Source organism: Ovis canadensis, chromosome 11, assembly GCF_042477335.2.
Source record: "Ovis canadensis isolate MfBH-ARS-UI-01 breed Bighorn chromosome 11, ARS-UI_OviCan_v2, whole genome shotgun sequence".
Lineage (NCBI taxonomy): Eukaryota > Metazoa > Chordata > Mammalia > Artiodactyla > Bovidae > Ovis > Ovis canadensis.
This window is the reverse complement of record NC_091255.1, coordinates 31,738,297-31,756,316: the sequence shown is the minus strand read 5'-3', so window position 1 is coordinate 31,756,316 and position 18,020 is coordinate 31,738,297. Positions and strand designations below refer to the sequence as shown.

Below are 18,020 nucleotides of genomic sequence, written 5' to 3'. Positions count from 1 at the left end.
CAAAATGCCATCTCCCATTCGCTGATCTTCCATACTGTGGAGCCTTTTTCTTTTAAGGCTGTGAGGAATAACATACTCCAGATAGTTCTGTAGGTGTCAGAACAGAAATCCCTCTGACACGCTAGGTCCCTATGCTGCTCTTCACTTTGGAAGGTCTGGGAATGTTCTCAGGAGAGTAGGAAGGAAATCACTTCCACCTAACGCCTCTCCTTCACGCGTTTTCATTAGTCTGTGCCCGCGTTTGTTTTCTGCAAAGTCAGATTCCTCATTGATCCTAAACTAAGGTGGCCAGAAAGCCTGCACTTCAGTTTTCTTCTCCTCCAGAAATGCCTACTCCCACGTTGTCTCCTTGACACATTTGGACTCTTGTTTAATCTTGTTCTTTCATTCCCCGTCTGCCTTTCATTGTGTTACCATCTTTCCTCGTAGTCAGTCACTTTGAAGCATCCTCCACCTTCTCAGGGGAATTCTAAACCACATCATGAGATCTCCCTGGTTCTCTCCTCTTGGCCCATATTCCTCTTCTTTCTGGTCACATTGACTGTTCCTCGCAGGAGCCACTTAGGCACATATGGAGCACTTGTTCTGATGGTGACAGGACTTCCCCGACACTGCAGAGTGACAGGGGCAGGGCTTCAGAGCCATTTGTGCCTCTGCACACAGTGGCACTTAGTAGGCTGGCGTTGGCACGTGGGCACGTTGACTTCCCATTCGTGTCTGTTAGGAGTTGTAATGGGATGGCTTTGTATCCGAGATTTGGGTATGGAGGATTGTAGCAGGGTATGGAAAATTGCCTTGAGCCACTGTAAAAGGCAGTGTAGAGTGCTTTGGTCTGTTTAGAACAGATCACAGTCTTTGGAGGGGCCATTCACATGTTGGGGGTTGGAGGAGGAGTGGGGAGCACAGATTCTGTGCCACAGCTTTCGTGAGAGGGGAGGGGCAGCCATTCCTGACTCTGCCCAGGGAGCATGAGGCCATTGTGAACATCAGGTGGTGGAGAAGAGCACAGCAAACGGGCTTCCGCGAGCCCACGCGTAGCCCCCTTGCATCCCAGGACCTTTGGCAAGGCGAGGGCAGTGGGACAACCTACCTCATTTCAGAGGCTCCGCCAAAGCCAAATCTTCCCTCATCTTGATCTCTAGTTCTCAGTAAGTGAAAGAGTCAGGGGACTTTGAGAACATCCAAACCTAGCCCAGCTGTGGCAGTTGGTTTATTGCTTTCAGCTGGTACTTGAACCCAGGTCCTGGTCTTGGAGGCTTTCCCAGGTTTAATCCCCGGAGCTTTCTCTGCAGCTGTATGACACTGCGCTGACCCCGAATGAGGATAGGAAAATAGAACCGGTGCCAAGCCAGAGTCTCTTTTTCATTTGGAGTCTGGCTGTCTGCCCATGACCAGGGTTACATAATGGGAAACATAGCCGGGGCTCTGGAGAGCCCGCGCTTCACCAGGCTGCCCAGACCTTCACATTCTGATGCTATATATCTTCCTAATTGTAGCTCGGATGCATTTATCACACTGTTGGATTGGAGTACTGTTAAAAAAAAAAACCTCCAGAAATTCCTGGACTTGCTGCTTTTCCACGGCTTGCCTTGTGCATGCTGGAAATGACCTGGAGGGAGCCCCCTGAGGTGCCGCCACCTCAGGAGACGTGGGGACATGGAGGGAGCGTGCAGTAAGCTCATTTCCGCAGGGAGCCCGCCTGTGCTGACCCTGTAGACGAGATAGACATTCCTGAGTTAAAAAGAAGCTCGTTCGCTCACCCTCCTAGGGCAGCTCTGAAATAAGAACTAATCCCAAGCCTAGTCGGCACCCCTTCAAGGACGCTTAATACGTCTTCCCAGAAGGGCATTTTAGGAGGTCACTAAGTACTAGTCCATCAGCACTTCCCTGAAGGAAGTGGTGGTGACTGTGGGAAGCCCCTTTGCTACCCTGGCTCCCCACCCAGTCTCCCTGGCTCCGGGTTGGGGCGTCAGCACTCTAGCCTGGCACCAGGGGGTTCCTCTTCCTCCAAGTGCTGAGTGTGGGGCACACGTGATCTCTCCCACGGCAGGAGCCGCCGTCCCCCGCCTCCCCCCCTACTCAGGACTTCTTGTGAGAGGAAGGGGTGTTGGCCCAAGGCTCCAGTCTGACCCCAGCAGGGTACAGCCGCTGACCCCGGGAGAGTACTTTCCAGCTCCAGGCTGAGGTTATTTGGGTCCAGTGTGTGCTAAACTGAGAAGACGTGTTGGAGTGGTTACAGCTCAGAATTCAGAGAGGCCGGAACCGTGAGAATCCGCACCAGGGAGGCCACCGAGGACTCCACTCAGGCCATGGAGATGTCGAGGTCCCCTGGGGACCGCTCTTTCCCAAACACACAGTGCTGATGGGTTTAACACACCATCATCATGCGACCGAGGCCATACGTCTGAACGTAGCTTAGGAGAACTGAAGTCAAATAAGGCGTTGACCTAGAGAGAGGTTGAGGGAGGTACAGGAGAGGTACTTGAGAAATCCTGGAATGAGGTTACCGTGACCTGCTTGTTGGCCATAGGGCTCCAGCTGCACTGCTGAGAACATGAAGTTTATGTTCTCGGAGAAGTGCAGGGCGACTGGACTGCAGATTGATCTTGCCCTATTGGGCAGAATTAATTTCAGCGGGCACTCTTCCAAGGGCCCAGGTTGACTTGTTTGTGTGACTTAGAAAGGCAGAAAGGATCTTCTTTAACGGAGTCTCATAGTTCTCAATGGTCACCTAATAAACAGTGATGTTCTCAGAGGATGGTATCTGGCCGCCCATGTCTTAACTCCTAGAGCAGTGAGAGCCCTGATAACGTCGTCTCCTGTTTATATCACGGTGGCATCTGGAAAATACACTGTGGTTCCCGAGTCTCAGAGAGAGCTGTGTAGATCTCCCCCACCCCCACCCAGGCTCTGCCCCATCCTGCCGAGCTGCCTAGCCTGAGACCAGAGCTGGAGCCTCAGCCCACTGAGAACAGAGTTGGCTTTCCAAGGGGCTTACCGAGCTATTCAAGCCCAGGTACTATTCTTTTGACTCTACCAGGCTTGTTGCATTCAGGTCCGTTTCTGCTGTTACCTCCTCATTTCCTCCAGTTTCCTCCAGTTGGGTGGGGGGTCCTGCAGGGCTCCTGTGGGGCTTGGAACCCCACGTGGAGGGTAGTGGGCTAGAATACGATGGTCCGTCAGCAAACAAGTTTGAAAAAGAGGATATAACATATCTTAAGAGCATTTCTCTTGCTGTGGCCTTTAGCCTTTCCCCTTTGTGGCTGTAGTCCACAGGCCATCTCTTTTTCAGTTTTCTTGTGCCTGGGTTCTGTGCCATCTTAGCTGTGTTTCCAGAGCTCCTCACTCCAGGAACCAAAGACCCAACTCGTTTCCCATCTGTACTGCTTCTCTGATCTTCCATAGCTCCAAAACACAATGCAGGGCTTCTTCTCACTCAACTCTTTCCGGGTTTGTTCTGCAGCTGTGGCGTTTGAATGTTAGTGTTTAAACAAGCTGGTATTACACAGGAAATGGCCACCTCCACAGGCCCCTGCAGGCTTGTAACATGGGGTCATTGTACTTGATATTAATCACCAGTCAGCCTGTTCCCCCAGTAAAAATATGAAGGGGTGTGTGAGGCCTCTGTCCTCCTCAGACCTGCCAGAAGGATGGCCTGAGCCCCAGTGGGGCCCTCGTCCTCATTCTCTGAGCTGTCGTCCCGGCCTCGGGTGGAGTTAGCAGAAAAGTTCATACCTGACCTGCTCCCTATAAAACCAGCAGATCTGCCTTCCTTTCTGAAGTTTAGGAAGGAGCTTGATAGAGCTCTGTGGTATAACTTGCCTCACACCTGAATCTTTCCAAGCACGTTGTAGTTGAGTGGCATGTCTTATGAGGAAATGCCAAAATTGAAGAAACCAGAAACCCACTGGTCCACCTGAGATCAAGGATTCTCAGATCCTTGTACCAAAGCTGCTTTTCAAACGCTGTTTGCAGAACTAACCCCAGCCCAAAGGGTTAATCTGATTCCTCGAGTCAATATCCCCCCAAACAACCGGCCAAGAGTGTGCGTTGGTTCATTTCTGTGAAATGTGTTTCCCTAGTCACCTGGGCTGGCCTGGGCTGCATTGTATCGGCCGGCAGCTGCACCGCACTCAAACTGACAGCTACATTAAACCTTGGAATTCTGAGGCAATAAAAAGTAAATTAACTCTTATTTTTTTTCTTTCCTGGTGGAGTAAGTGAATGCCTGTCTGTAGGGAAGTAAGCAAGCCGTGGTCCTGAGTGCATACCTCTAACTAGCCACCGCTGGTCGGTCCCAAGCTAGGATCTGGTGTTCAGACTCCAGCCAGAGGTCTACTTTCCTGGTGTGTGGCGTGTTCTGTGGGGTTGGACCACTGGGTCACCCTGCAGCCGCCGATCCCTGCTCACCGGTCACATCACAGCTGCCTGAGAGGCTCCCTTGCCGCCATTCTGAAGCCCATAAACAAACCCGCATGCAGTTTCATGTTCTCTGGCTGCCTTGCATCTGTTTGGGGGGAAGATTTTTTTCGACTCTGGGAGCTTTCTCCAAATATGAGCTGGGACCAGAACAAACCAGAGGGATTTGCCCAAGCGGATAGCGCTCTAGAGGGTCCATTTAGAACCACTGGTGGCTTGAGCATGTCTAGAAACTCTCCTGGGGAGTCATTTCCTAAGCGTTTCTAGAAGAATGGGAGCGCTGTAAAGTTCCTCACAGCCACCAGAATTGGACATCAGGCCCCTTGGCCTGGGCCAACCTTGAATCCTTAGCATTCAAGGGCTGAAGTAGGGTGAAGGTTGGCAGGCACTCCCAGCTGGAATAAAGACTAGAGCAGGAAAAGGCTAACTTTTCCCCTTCTACTCAGACAGGAAGCCCTGTGTTCACCCACGGAACTGACCTCTCAGCCCAGAGGCCCGATCAGGGTAAGCTGAGGTGATGTTGCCCAGGTTCCAGGAATTACCTCATCCCATTGCGGACATCTTAACTTTGAGTTCAGACATCTCACCTAGTTTTTCGAAGTACTTCTTCCCTTTAGCATTAGTTTCCTGACACTCCCCTCTCCCCCACGCTCTGTGGGGAGTCACCGTTTGGTCCGTGGGCACCTGGTCAGTTGTTGTGTTTGTGGGGCTTAGCAAGGAGGGAGAGGACTATCGAGCTATGCAGTGGTCCGGGGCAGCCCCACTGCGGCACCAGAAGAAAGAAGCCACTAGACCTGCACACCCATTTGGAGGGATCCAGACAGAAGTGGCCTTTCCTTGGAGCATTTTGTGTATTTATTCCCTTGGTTCTGCTTGGTTCAGTCTAGCTTGGCCCCTTGGGCCTCCTGACATTTCTGAGTTGGGAACTCAGGACACTTCCTATGTCTTTTGGCATCAGCTGCTGTTTACAAATCAATGCTAGGGTAGGACCTCCCATCTACTGCATTTGTGCAGTGAGTCTCCAGGTTTGGGCACAAGGTGGGTGGTAATGGGCGAAAGGCAGATGTGGGCAGGGGTCCCTCATGGTGGCCAGCAGCCTCTGGGAGGAGTCCGTTTTGGTTTATCTGAGCCTTAGGGACAGGGAGCATGGTAATGAGAACCACATGGTACCACATATTTCTTCGTCTTGGATCCAAGATGGTAGGGGTGGGAGGACGAGAGGGATGTGGGGCCTCCCATTGTGGCAGCCATGGGTAATTTTCTGCCGCCTCTCCCTGGCTTTAGATGCTGCTCACCACCACCACCTCCTCCTGCCCCCAAGTACGTCCTGAAGCAGCCTTGACCTGCACAGCACCAACCAAGGCCCCCAAGCCAAGAATTCAGCTGGGAGACTTTTCACCTTCTTCCTTCTCGCTGTCGTCTTTCCTGTTTATTTTCCAAATTGCTGCTCTGCAGCCGAGCAGTGCCTGTTGGCCAGAGCTCACCACTGCTGTGGGATCAGACTCAGGCAGTGGGCTCAAGTGGCCAGCAGGGCACAGGGGGAGGAAGCGGGGAGCTGGAAGAGCCTCCCTGTGCGTCTCCCATGGGCAGCGCTAACCTCGGAGGCGGCCCTGAGCGGCCCTATCACATCCGGTGCTTGTCTCTGCAGCCGGACCGGAGGATAAACTATCAGAGCTGTGGGGCAGTGCATCATTCCTCTTATTATTTTCTTCTCTGCAGATGGGGTCGTGGAAAGTTCAGTTCCTTTTAACCCTCCAAGTTCTGTTTATTCTACAGCTGGTAGCCTGAATGCCGCGTTTCCCATTACATCACAAAGGGGCTCAGGCAGATCTCCGCACAGAAACGTGTTGCAACTGTTTATTTTTTTCCATATTTAAACATTTCTGACAGCCAAACTCAGCCGAGCCAAAAGATGGAGCTTTGTGAATGAGTCCGGTTGTCGGTGTCTGTGCAGAGAGAGAGGCTTTAGAAAGCTCTCGCCCCTCCAGTGATTCTTCCTAAACACGTTCTTGTTCCTGGGCAAAGCCTGGGAGGCGAGTCATTGTGCGATACACGTGTGTTGATTATGTGCCGTTGTGTGATTAATGGAGCTGTGTTCCGCCTGGTTCCCAGGACACTCTTGAAAACAAGATGTTTCATTTCATGGCCTTTTCCTTGTGCAGCGATTTCAGTAAATAAACCAGTGCAGGCTCCTTCCACCTGGATCCAGGCAAGGAGTCCTCACACCTCCACTCCACTCTCTCCCCCAGCATCACCTTCAGTGCCATGGCCCTTGAATGCCCTCCCTTCTGCCATCTCCCAAAAGCTCCCCATCTCCGGGCGAAACACGTTCCTGGGATCTGAGGCCCCTCCCTGGCAGATCGGCTCATGCGCAGTGACTCCTCTGGGAAGATTCCAGGATGTAGCTCACTCTTACAGCTCTCTTCTGCTTCTCGCCTCTCGCCACCCCATCTCTTGAGCCTCATTGTAAAGCTTTTCTTTGTTATTCTGTGCAACTCCTTTTACAGTACAGCTTAGCATCCACAGGACACTTGCCTGTTCCAGACGCCCTGGTTAAGGTAGTCTTCTGGAAAAGAAAGCCAAGTCCTGTACAGCCCAGGGCCTATAAAACTTGGCGGGTCCCGGATCTGACCACAGTTTGACTGTTAGAGCTGTGTCCCATACAGATGAAAAAAGAAAGCTCTAAGGATCCTTAGCACCCACCAAAGCAGGGATGTGAGCCACAGGAGAGTTTTGACAAATGACAGTGACAGAGAAGTGAACCTCCTTTTTCTAATTTGGCTCTGAAGTTCAAACTGGGGTGAGCCGGACTTTGCCTTTTCAGGAGTTCTTAGCATGTTCGACCAGGACCCGGTGATACACAATTAGGGTGAGCAGCCAATCCAGTTTGCCCAAGATTGAGGGGTTTCTGGAGACCTGGGACTTTCAGTGCTAAAACTGGGACAGTCCCAGGCAAACCAGAAGAGTTGGTCACCCTGTATGTTACCTTCCGCTTGTGTGGGAGAGGAGGGAGAGAGTGGTGGCCGAGACAGTACTGATGTCGTTCACCTGCTGAAATGCATGGGTGGCTTTTCCTTCCCAGGAGGATCTTGGCAGGCCAGGAATAAGGTTTTTGTTCGGTGTGTTTAACTGTTTTCCTCCTTACCTATAGGAAGAGATCTCTAAACCATTGTACGGGACTGGGGTGGGAGGCAACAACCACATGACTCGTTGCCTGGTGTGTCTGGTCCCGCTGGCCGTGTAGGAGAAGGAGAGATTGGCATGGTGTTGCTGTCAGTGTGGCATATACTTGGCTGGACAGGAGCAGGGGAATTCTGGGAGCCGCCTCAGGCACTGGTTGTCTTGAATGTTTGAGTAAGTGTCTCAGGCACACTGTCTGGAAAGGTGACAGGACCTGCATTAGGCAACTGATTCTCTAAATTCTTTTTCCTTTCTGGTTAGGATTAAAAGCGTCCCCCTAATCAATTTCAACTTTGCCGAGATGGATACACACACACCCACCAGATTACTGCCACGGGCACAGTTTTGTCTCCGAGCCCTTTTGGTTAGATTTCCTGGCAGATGCCAGTCGTAGACGGCATTTGCCACAGCATGTCCCTGCCCGCAAGTGCTTAGACGGCTTGAACTGGTCCCTCTCTAGAGCTGCTCTTCTCTTCTCGTCTTCCCTCTTTTCTCGCAGGGTTGCTGTGGATGTGTGGTCGACGCTGGCTGACTTCTGTAACATACTGACTGCGGTGAATCAGTCTGAGGTGCCACTGTACAAGGACCCGGACGATGACCTCACCCTCCTCATCTTGGAAGAGGATCGGCTTCTCTCGGGCTTTGTCCCCTTGCTGGCTGCCCCTCAGGACCCCTGCTACGTGGAGAAAACCTCGGATAAGGTCAGCCCCAGGCCAAACATCCCTCCCCCATTCACCCCTCCTCTCAATTCTCCAGACTTTTTTATTCTTGGGAAGTTTTCTGTGCAAACGGAACATGATTAAGTCATTGAGGAGGGTGTTAAGGGAAAATATCGACCTTTTAGCCGCTGACATCCAGCTCCGTGTCCTGAAAAAAAAAAAAGCCCTCTCGACTTCCTTTGGTGTGTGTGTGCGCTCGCTGGCATGTTGTATATACGATCATTTCCTCACTTGTTTAAATAGTGCAGCTTGTGTTGGCAGTGCTCTCACTCAGCTCCAAATGGTTTGCATCATGCTTAAGGCACCCTCCTTCCTCCCCCCTTTCATCCTTCCCCCCAGCCACAAAACTCTGCACTAGGAAAACAGCCAGGGCTTTTTCCCTTCTCTAAGGAGGAGAGTGATAAATAGGTGACTAGAGAGAAGCAGACACCATGTGTTAACTTACAAAAAAGCTTTTAGGAATATGAAGCATTCCCCGCTGCCTGGTTTCTATTTTTCTTCCTCTGAGGACCACGTTTTAACCTGAACTTTTTCCTTGTCTGTCTGTTTATAGAAAACAAAGCCCATTGCCTGTTGCCCTGGTGGGGACCGTGGAGCTCTTAGTCTCTGCTTAACAGTTGGGGCTGCGGCCAGGTGTGGAGAGTAGAGCCATCCTTTCTGCTTCCCATTCCCATGCAGCAGTTGCTGGGCTGGGGAAGTTGCGCCCACAGACCCCCGGAGTAGGGTCTCCTATGCCAAGCAGGGGATCCCTGTGACTGACCCCTGTGCTGAGTTGTTGGCTTCATGTCCCCTAGGGGAGAGCCTTTTGGGGACAGTCCCACAAGTGGCTTCTCAGAAGGAAGACTTTTGAGCTAGATGAAGTATGTATAGAAAGGCAGGGAGATTTTTTTGTCTTCGTTTTAATGTCAGATAGTAAAAGTTAAAATCCAAACGTAAACTACAAATATGAGAGATTTTATGTTAAATGTAAATTTTTTTAATTCATCTTTCTGAAAAAAGGATCTATGTTCCTTGTAGACAAGTAAAAAGGAAAAAAATGTATTCACAACTCCTTTACCCAGTGGTAATACAACTGTTGTTTTTGCTGATTATATACAGTCATATTTAACTTACAGTATATACGCACACTTTTTTTAAACACAACTAGGGGTCATATACATGTTACTTGTGCTCTGCTTTTAAAAATTTATTTGGCTGCGCTGGGTCTTAGTTGTGGCATAAGGAAACTTAAGTTGGGGCATGTGGGATCTAGTTCCCTGACCAGGGATCAAACTCCGGCCCCCTGCATTGCAAGCGCAGAGTCATAGCCACTGGACCACCAGGGAGGTCCCTGTGATCTGCTTTTTTCATTTGTATCTTTTAATGTATTATTAAATGGAATCATGTTTGAGGATCACTTAGTATTCATTTCTGTGCAAAGATTTCTTTAACCAGTGTTTGCTTTTTTGAACCAAGGGACTGTCCTGAATTTTTGAACTACTATAATCAGTGAAGTGATTCCTTATAGTAGAATTTATTTCATATATTCCCTTTGGTTAAATTTCTATAAGCAGATTAAGGTCTCGACATTGACATATCAATGGAGTTTAAATGCAGTTAATGACTAATATTGGGAATGTGAGAACCTTTCTCTCTAGAGAAATACTCATTTTCTATTTTTCCAGCAAAAAGTTGGAATAAAGTCCTGCTGTTCTAGTCTCCAGAGGGAATACTAACGGGGAGTTGTGTTGTGTGAGGCTGAGGACAGCTAACACAATGCAAACTTTATGGAAGATGTTCAGTTGGAAGAGTTGGAAGGGAAACTGGGCAGCCACGACTTGGGCCAGGGGAATCCTAGTACGTCCTGTTCTGTGATCATCGGGTGGTCTTGACTCTGGAGGGTAATTTTGGAAACTGGCTGTTGGGTTAACTGTCTTTCAGTAAAGAACGCAGAAGGAGTCCTAACCAGCTTTAGACTTGCTAAGCCTTCGCTGTGTGGCATGTGGAATCTGTTCCCCCACCAGTAGCTGAACCCGTGCCTCCTACAGCGGAAGTGCAGAGTCCTGACCCCTGGACTGCCAGGGAGATCCCTCTCCCAGCTTTAGTGTGAGCACATGATACACGTGTATGATACAGTATATGATATACAACAGCACGTGGTAAGTACGTGACTGGCAGGAAGAACAGCAAGCCCGTGGTCCATGCCCTCAGCCTGTGGTCGTGAATCACAGGCTGCCCAGGGCGGTCGCAGCTCGCTGAGACTCAGGTGGTCTGAAGGTTGTCTCCACTTCGAGGACTGTGAAATTTTTTAATACAACATCTCCAAATCCAGGCTTCCGAATTTCTTTCTCCTCCAAACCTGATCTGTCTTCAGTCTTCTCATCTTGGTAAATGCCAGCTTTGACTTTGGGGCTGCTCATGTCAAAAGTCTTGGGGTTATTCTTGGCTCCTCTCTTCTCACACCTCCATATCTAATCTGTCAGCAATCCAAGTCTTCTTTACCTTCAAAATAAACGCGTACAGTGCTTTCTTACCACTGCACCCTAGTTTGATTCAGTGAAATGCCTTCTGGTTAGTTTCTCTAGCTCCTCCCTCCTCCTGCTCTCCAGTCTGTGTCCAACACAGCCACTGGAATGAGCTCTTTATTTCTGTTTACTTATTTTGTATCTGGTCGTGTTGGGTCTTTGTTGCCACACGCCAGCTCTCTCCAGTTGTGGTGCACAGGCTTCTCATTGCCGTGGCTTCTCTCGCTGCAGAGCACGGGCGCTAGGTGCGTGGGCTTCAGTAACTGCAGTCCCCGGGCTCTGGAGCCCTGGCTCAGTAGCTGTAATGCACGGGCTTTGTTGCTCTGTGGCATGTGGGATCCTCCTGGCCCAGGCCTTGAACCCATGTCCCCTGTGTTGGCAGGTGAATTCTTTGTGCTTTTTTTGGGAGGATAATTGCTTTATAATATTGTGTTGGTTTGGGAGAGAGGTTCAAGAGGGAGGGAACGTAACGTATACTTATGGCTGATTCATGTTCCTATATAGCAGGTGAATTCTTAACCACTAGACCACCTGGAAAGCCCAGAACGACCTCTTTAAAGCATCAGTAAGATCATGTCCCTTCTCTATGAACTCTCTGGTCCAGCTCCTGCTACTCTGCTTGTGCCCAGTATGCCCTAGTCACGTTGGCATCCTTGCTGTTCCTCAGACCAGCCGCACACTCAGGGTCTTTGCACTTGCTTTCCTCGTAACCTGGAGCACCCTGTCCCCAGAGCACTGTGTTGCCCTCTCACGCCCTTCTCGATGCCACCTTGGTTGGAGAGGTCTTCCCTGGCTACCCTGTGTAAGACGCTACATGCCTTCCTTTGCCCTTTTCTCTCTTTCTTTCCATGGCAGAGAAAAAGAACATCTCTTGAATACCTGGCATGTGTCAGTCCCTGGACAAGCTACTTCTGTCCAGTATTTAAGTCCACACAAAGTGCCTGCCAAGTAGGTATTAGTACCTTCATTTCATAAAAGAGACAACTGAGGCTCAAGACAGGAGCAAAGAGTGATGATCAGCTCTTAGGAGACATCTCCACCACTGACCTGGAAGGTCAGTATCGATATAGGGGACTCTTTAGGAACTCTCAGCCTTTTGGATACCTGAAGAAGACAGACGTCTCCTCCAGCTTCTGGTGTTCACGACTAAGGAATTTAAAGTATCTCAAGGGCTTTGTAGCAGCAATGTGAGAATTTCATCTTGGTCGAGAGTGGTCACGTTTGGTCCAGCCTGGATGTTCACTAGACAGGTGTTCACTGAGCAGACAGACCTACACCAGTCCTGTGTACACAGCAAAAGAAATCCAGACATATAAGGCAAACACCCACCTGGTTTGGAAGATGACTTGTGGCATACACAAAGATGTGACAAGCAAACAAGTTAATTTGCGTCTGTAGTTAAGGAGGAACTCTTGAAATTTTATTGAATTGGTAGTTTCCCACTGAAGACATTGCTCAAGGAGCACTGATTTGGCATTAACCGATTAACTGTATTTCCTAAGCATATTCCAAGTAACTCTAGTTTTATAGGTTCTTAATAGTTAGGTGAAAAAAAGTTCCACAATTGTGTAAATTAGAGTAACACAGTATTAGACAGAAGCTGTTACTGCAGGACTTTTTGGAACTTCTAATGTCGTGTACATTGCAAGGAGGATAGCCTTTGCTACCTTTCCCAGACTTGCTTCACCCTTGATCTTTTTGGTTTGCTGAACATCCTTCAGGGTTAATATTCTGCCTAAAAGAAACAAACTGTAATAGAAAACCCAGGCGTGGGATGAACAAGAAGTTGAGAAAACAGGTGGTTGTTGGGATTATTCAAAAGTGAGATAAAAAGTATGGTTTAGGGTCAAAGCAACAGAGTGGAGCTGGTTACATGTAGACAGAAATATCACAGACATTGAACATTAGAGCCAGCTAGGAGAAAGTGATGTTAAGTTCATGAGTGGCTACTCGGCACCTTAATTCAAGAGGTTTAGTATCTTACCCAGGGTCATGTAGCTAAGTGAGGTTTAGAATCCTTGTCTGTATGGCTTTAGCATATCTTATTCTTACGAATGATTTGACATCTAGGATTTGCTTCAAAATAATCTAGGGAGGAAGGAAGGTGGATAGGAGTGTAGATGGGGGAAAAAAGGCCAAATGTTGATCGTGATTAAATCTGAATAATGGGTTTTTGTTGTTGTTCAGTTGCTAAATTGTATCTCTTTTCAGTCCCATAGACTGCAGCACCCCAGGCTTCCTTGTCCTTAACTATCTCCTGTAGTTTGCTCAAATTCGTGTCCTTTGAGTCGGTGATGCTATCTAACCATTTCGTCCTCTGCCACCCCTTTCTCCATTTACCTTCAATCTTTCCCAGCATCAGAGTCTTTTCCAGTGAGTCAGCTCTTTGCATCGGGTGGGTACATGGAGTTTCTTATATTAACAGTATTCCACTTTTGTACATATATGAAAATTTCCATAAGAACAAGTTTTAAAACCCTATGTGCTTTTTGCTGCATTATACTGAATAAGCATAAGTGATTGAAAAAAGTAATCAAACCATAATAATAGTAAATGTAAGATTTTGCAGTCAACTGGTCAGGTTCCAGGCGTGCTAAGCTCTTTACACATATTTCCTCACTGAAACCCCAATAACCCTGTGGGCAGATAGGAGAAGTGGTAAAAAGGAAATTGTTTTAGGAGAAACATGTTGAGTTCATTTTATATGTTAGTTTATATCAAAAAAGCTTAATTATATAAAAAGCATGCATGTGACTGTATAGCTATAGGTAGTACTGAACAAGGATTTATTTAGTGACAGGCTATTTCTTTTCTTAGGCTCTGAAGCTCTAGCCATTTAATGAGAACCAAATCATTTATGTCATAAGTAGTGATGTAAGCTATCCTCATTCTAGCTTCCCCAGGTAAGTTAACTTGTGTGATCCTCAGTGTCTTCATTTCATGTTATGTTATCTGACCCACAAACTCAGTGAAGAACTTTCCAACAAGTTAATGCTGAGGCAACTTTTAAGCTTGATTAAGAGATATAGGTTGTATTATAGGGTGATGTTGTTTAGTCTCCTCAGTCATGTCCAACCCTTTTGCAACCCCATGGACTATAGTCACCAGGCTTCTCTGTCCATGAAATTTTCCAGGCAAGAACACTGGAGCGGGTTGCCATTTCCTTCTCCAGCAGATCTGCGTGACTCAGGGATCGAACCCATGTCGCCACATCTGCTGCATTGCAGGTAGATTCTTTACCTCTGAGCCACTGGGGATGATGTTAGACATCTCACAGTCATATCCCATTCATTCTTAAACAGTCATCTTTGCTTTCTGTCTGGATGTAGGATCCCAGAAAACTGTCAGTAATACGTAATTGAGGTTAAAAATGAGGTTTAAACTGTCCAACTTTTGAAACCATTGGCTTGTCCATTTCTTAAATGACAGTTTTGGTAAGTTGCTTGTTGTACACATAATTATGCAAACATTTTAAATAGAAAATATAGAAAAGCACAGGAAAATAAAAATCATCTACAAACTACCACCTAAAATTAACTAGTGTTAAGGTTTCAGAGGTGTCCTTTCAGTCTCCACACCCACGCCCCCATTCTTATATGTGTGTATTCTTTTCCTTTAATACTGTTGGAATCATATAGTATATGCTTCTTGCTTTGTGCTTTAAAAAAAAAAAATCCTTGTTTTTATATATGTACGCGTGCACACACGTATACATATATATATATAGTTTGGGGACAAAAGTTGCCTTTGTTTTTTGGTGATCTGGAAAATATTCATTTTAAGTGGGACTAATTTTTTTAAAAATATGACATAATCTTCTATTCTCTAAGTATCAACATCAAGAATGAAAGGGGGGGAGGGGGGAGTCCAGTTGACTATCCTATATTTAAGATGTAGAAATTAGGACTGCTTGCAATATGTATTTTCTTTTTCACACAGTTGCATTTTGTTTCTAAATTTATAATTATTTCAAATTTATTTTAAATGTTTTCAGTGCTCAGTTTTTAGTCTATTTATTCTGTGGCTTTCCCATTTTTATCTTCTTTACTTTGACTTATTTGTTATTTAGATGCGACATTATCGAATTTTTCCCAGCAAAGATAACGTGAAGGCTTTTTAAAAATTAAGATGATTTTTTGTAAAATACAGTAATATATATATATATGCAAAAGAATCAAACAATTCAAAAAAATGTATAGGCAAAAGTCACAATCTAGGGATAACCACTGTTAACAATTCGATATTTGTCTTTTTATACCACTTCTATGCCCGTTGAAATGTATTTATAAATATATATACATATATGATCAAAATGATAGTGTGGTATACATTCTCTTCCTTACTTTGTTCTTTTCATTAAACAATATATCAATGACATTCTTCATGGCTGCTATCTGAACACTTGTGTTTTGAAAGTGTTCTTATTTTGCCCTTGCACATGAATGGCAACTTAACTTAGGTCAACTTTTTTCCCCTTTAAAACAATAGCTATTATTCCATTGCATTAGTGGTTAGGAAAAAATGAAGAGAATCTTTTCTTCTTTTGTAGGTTTACTTTTTTTTTTCCCCATACAGCATGGGTAACTTACAGCTTCTTAAATCTTGAATTTCAAATTATATGAGGATTTGGTTAGATGTTGGGCTCTGCAGTTTAATGTTGTATGGCATATAATGAGCTCTTTAATAAGCTGATGCAGTTCTATCTTTGGATCAGAAAAGTTTTCATGTCTCATGTCTTTGATTACTAATGGGTTTGTTCTTTTCTTTGGTAATTTCTTTCCTCCTGACATGTGTGTTAGATCTCTATTCTTTATCCTCAATATGTCTTTCTGTCATCATTTTAATTTTTTTTTCTTTCTCCCACAGCCTCAAAAGGCTTCTCAAGTTTTTCCTCTCTGTAGTTGGTTCAGATTTTTATAGTGTTGATTCTATTCTTCACTGCTTCTAATTCAGTTTTTTTAATTTTCGGTTGCATTATTTGTCTCCTTATTTCCCTGTCTTATCCTGGAATCTTTATATTTTTGCCTGCCTTTTATCCAGGTCTCTTTTATCATTTTTGTTTTTATCATTTTTTAGCATACTTTACAAAATCTGTGATTTTAAAAACCCAATCCAGTGTGAGAATAAAGCAGATACTGTCTTTTTCATCTAACATTTTTCCTCCAAGTATTCGGTTTCTCCGTCTCTTTGCATGCTCTGTTCCCTTTTTTTATATTTCAGGCTCTCTTCCTTAGGTCCCAAGCTTGTATTTCTGCAATCCAGTTCTGGCGATTTATGTTTCTTTAAAGGTTTACTCCATTCTGATATTTTGTCCATAACAGGTTAGGTAGATTCTCACTGGATGCCTTCTTTGTCTACAGATATTATTTAAAGTCAAGTCTAAATTTGGTTGATATAGGTTTGTGCTACCAAGTCACCACCCTGAAGGGCATGGGGAGGAGGCCAGGTGGTGTGCATTCGCAACATGTGAATTTATTTTCTGTATGTTCTGTCCTGTGTATAATGGAGCTACCTACCAGAGCTAGCATCCCATGTCCAGTTTTTGTTTCACCTAAATGATGAGGCAGTTTCTCGACCTCCTTCCCAGAACTGCGGCCTACCGTGTCAAGAAGAAATTCCACCCTCTGGCCACTTCCCATTTACATTTTTTGGGGCCTCTCTAAACTGCTGATTGTGAATGGTACTAATCTGTAGCTGTGAAAAGTCTTCCAAGTGGTATTCTGCATCTGCCCCCACATCTTCACGTTTTGTGGTAGGCAGAATAATGCCCTCCCCCAAAGATGGGCCACATCTTGTTCCCCAAAACCTGTTAAATAAATTACATTACAAGGCAGAAGGGCCTTTGGAGATGTGTTTAAGTTAGGGATGTTGAGATGGGAATGTAACCTTGGATTATCCAGGCGGTTTGACATATGCACCAAGGTCCTTACAAGGAGGCAGGAGGGTCAGGGTCAGAAAAGGGAGACATGGTGATGGAACCAGAAGTCAGAGAGAGAGATTTGGAAATACTATGCTGCTGGCCCTGAAGATGGAGGAAAGGACCATGAGCCTTGGAATGCCAGGTGACCTCCAGACACTAGAAAAGGCAAGGAAACAGATTTTTCCCACAGGTGTCTGGAAAGAAGAGCCCTGCCAACACCCTGATTATAGGACTTCTCATCTCCTAGCCTACAAAATAATAAATTATGTTGTTCTAAGTCATTGAATTTGTGCTATCTTGTTAACAGCAGCAGTAAGAAACTAGTTGACTCTTCCAAACTGAAGAATTTTGCCAGGTTCTTCATAGTTTCTTCTCTTTCTGCTTTCTTTTTATTTTGCTTTTTTAATTATGAAATATGCATATGGGAATATGTAAAAGAAAAAGACTGATCCCTCAGTGAACAACTGTTATTACCACCAAGCATGTCAAGAAATAGAATGAGACAAGAGTCGTTAATTACATTTCATTCAGATTATTTTGAAGGTTCTAGCCAATACAGTAAGATAAGAAAAAGTACTAAAAAGACAATTGGAAAAAAAGGAAAAAAAAAAACTATATTTGTAAATAATGTGATTCTTAGGTAGAAAATAAGGATAAATTATTCAGATTAATAAATGAGTTTAGCAAAGTTGTTGGATATAAAGTCGGTATACAAAAATCAATTCCATGTCTGTATACTGCTGCTGCTGTTCCTGCTGCTAAGTCGCGTCAGTCGTGCCCGACTCTGCGACCCCATAGACGGCAGCCCACCAGGCTCCTCCGTCTCTGGAATTCTCCAAGCAAGAACACTGGAGTGGGTCGCCAAGTGCCTTCTCCAATCTATATACTAAAATCGTGCAAAGTAAACTTTTTTTTTTAAGTTGCTCTCTCAGGAAGGGAAGCTGTGGATTGGCTCTTCATGACCTGTTTCTAGCTATCCTCCATCCACCTGGCAGTAATTCCGTAAGGTTTATGGCAGATGGCTAGCATTTTCCCATTTAACAGCTGTTGACTGCTATGTGTCAGGCACTATGCTAGATTCCATGGCCCTTGCTGTGAATGTGATTGACAAAGGAGGCCTTGTGGGGAGTTGGGGGTGTGCTCTGTGTATTCAGTTTGGTCACTTCAGTTGGGATTTTGAAATTAGAGTTAACTCAGGAGCATATGATTATAAGTTTTTTTTAATTATTAAAGTTTTTCTTTGTTTTACAAAATAGATGTTCCTTTGAAGAAATATTG

The 18,020-nt window shown here is 45.8% G+C and overlaps 1 protein-coding gene across 2 annotated transcripts in view; it reads left to right on the top strand.

The window, feature by feature from the left end:
- Nucleotides 1-18,020, top strand: part of SMG6 (SMG6 nonsense mediated mRNA decay factor) — a 200,378-nt gene that overhangs the window by 99,029 nt on the left and 83,329 nt on the right. For both annotated transcript variants that reach the window (XM_069603023.1, XM_069603024.1), the window contains exon 13: nucleotides 8,099-8,300. In XM_069603023.1, the coding sequence (XP_069459124.1) occupies nucleotides 8,099-8,300 (202 nt within the window). The remainder of the gene's footprint in view (nucleotides 1-8,098; nucleotides 8,301-18,020) is intronic.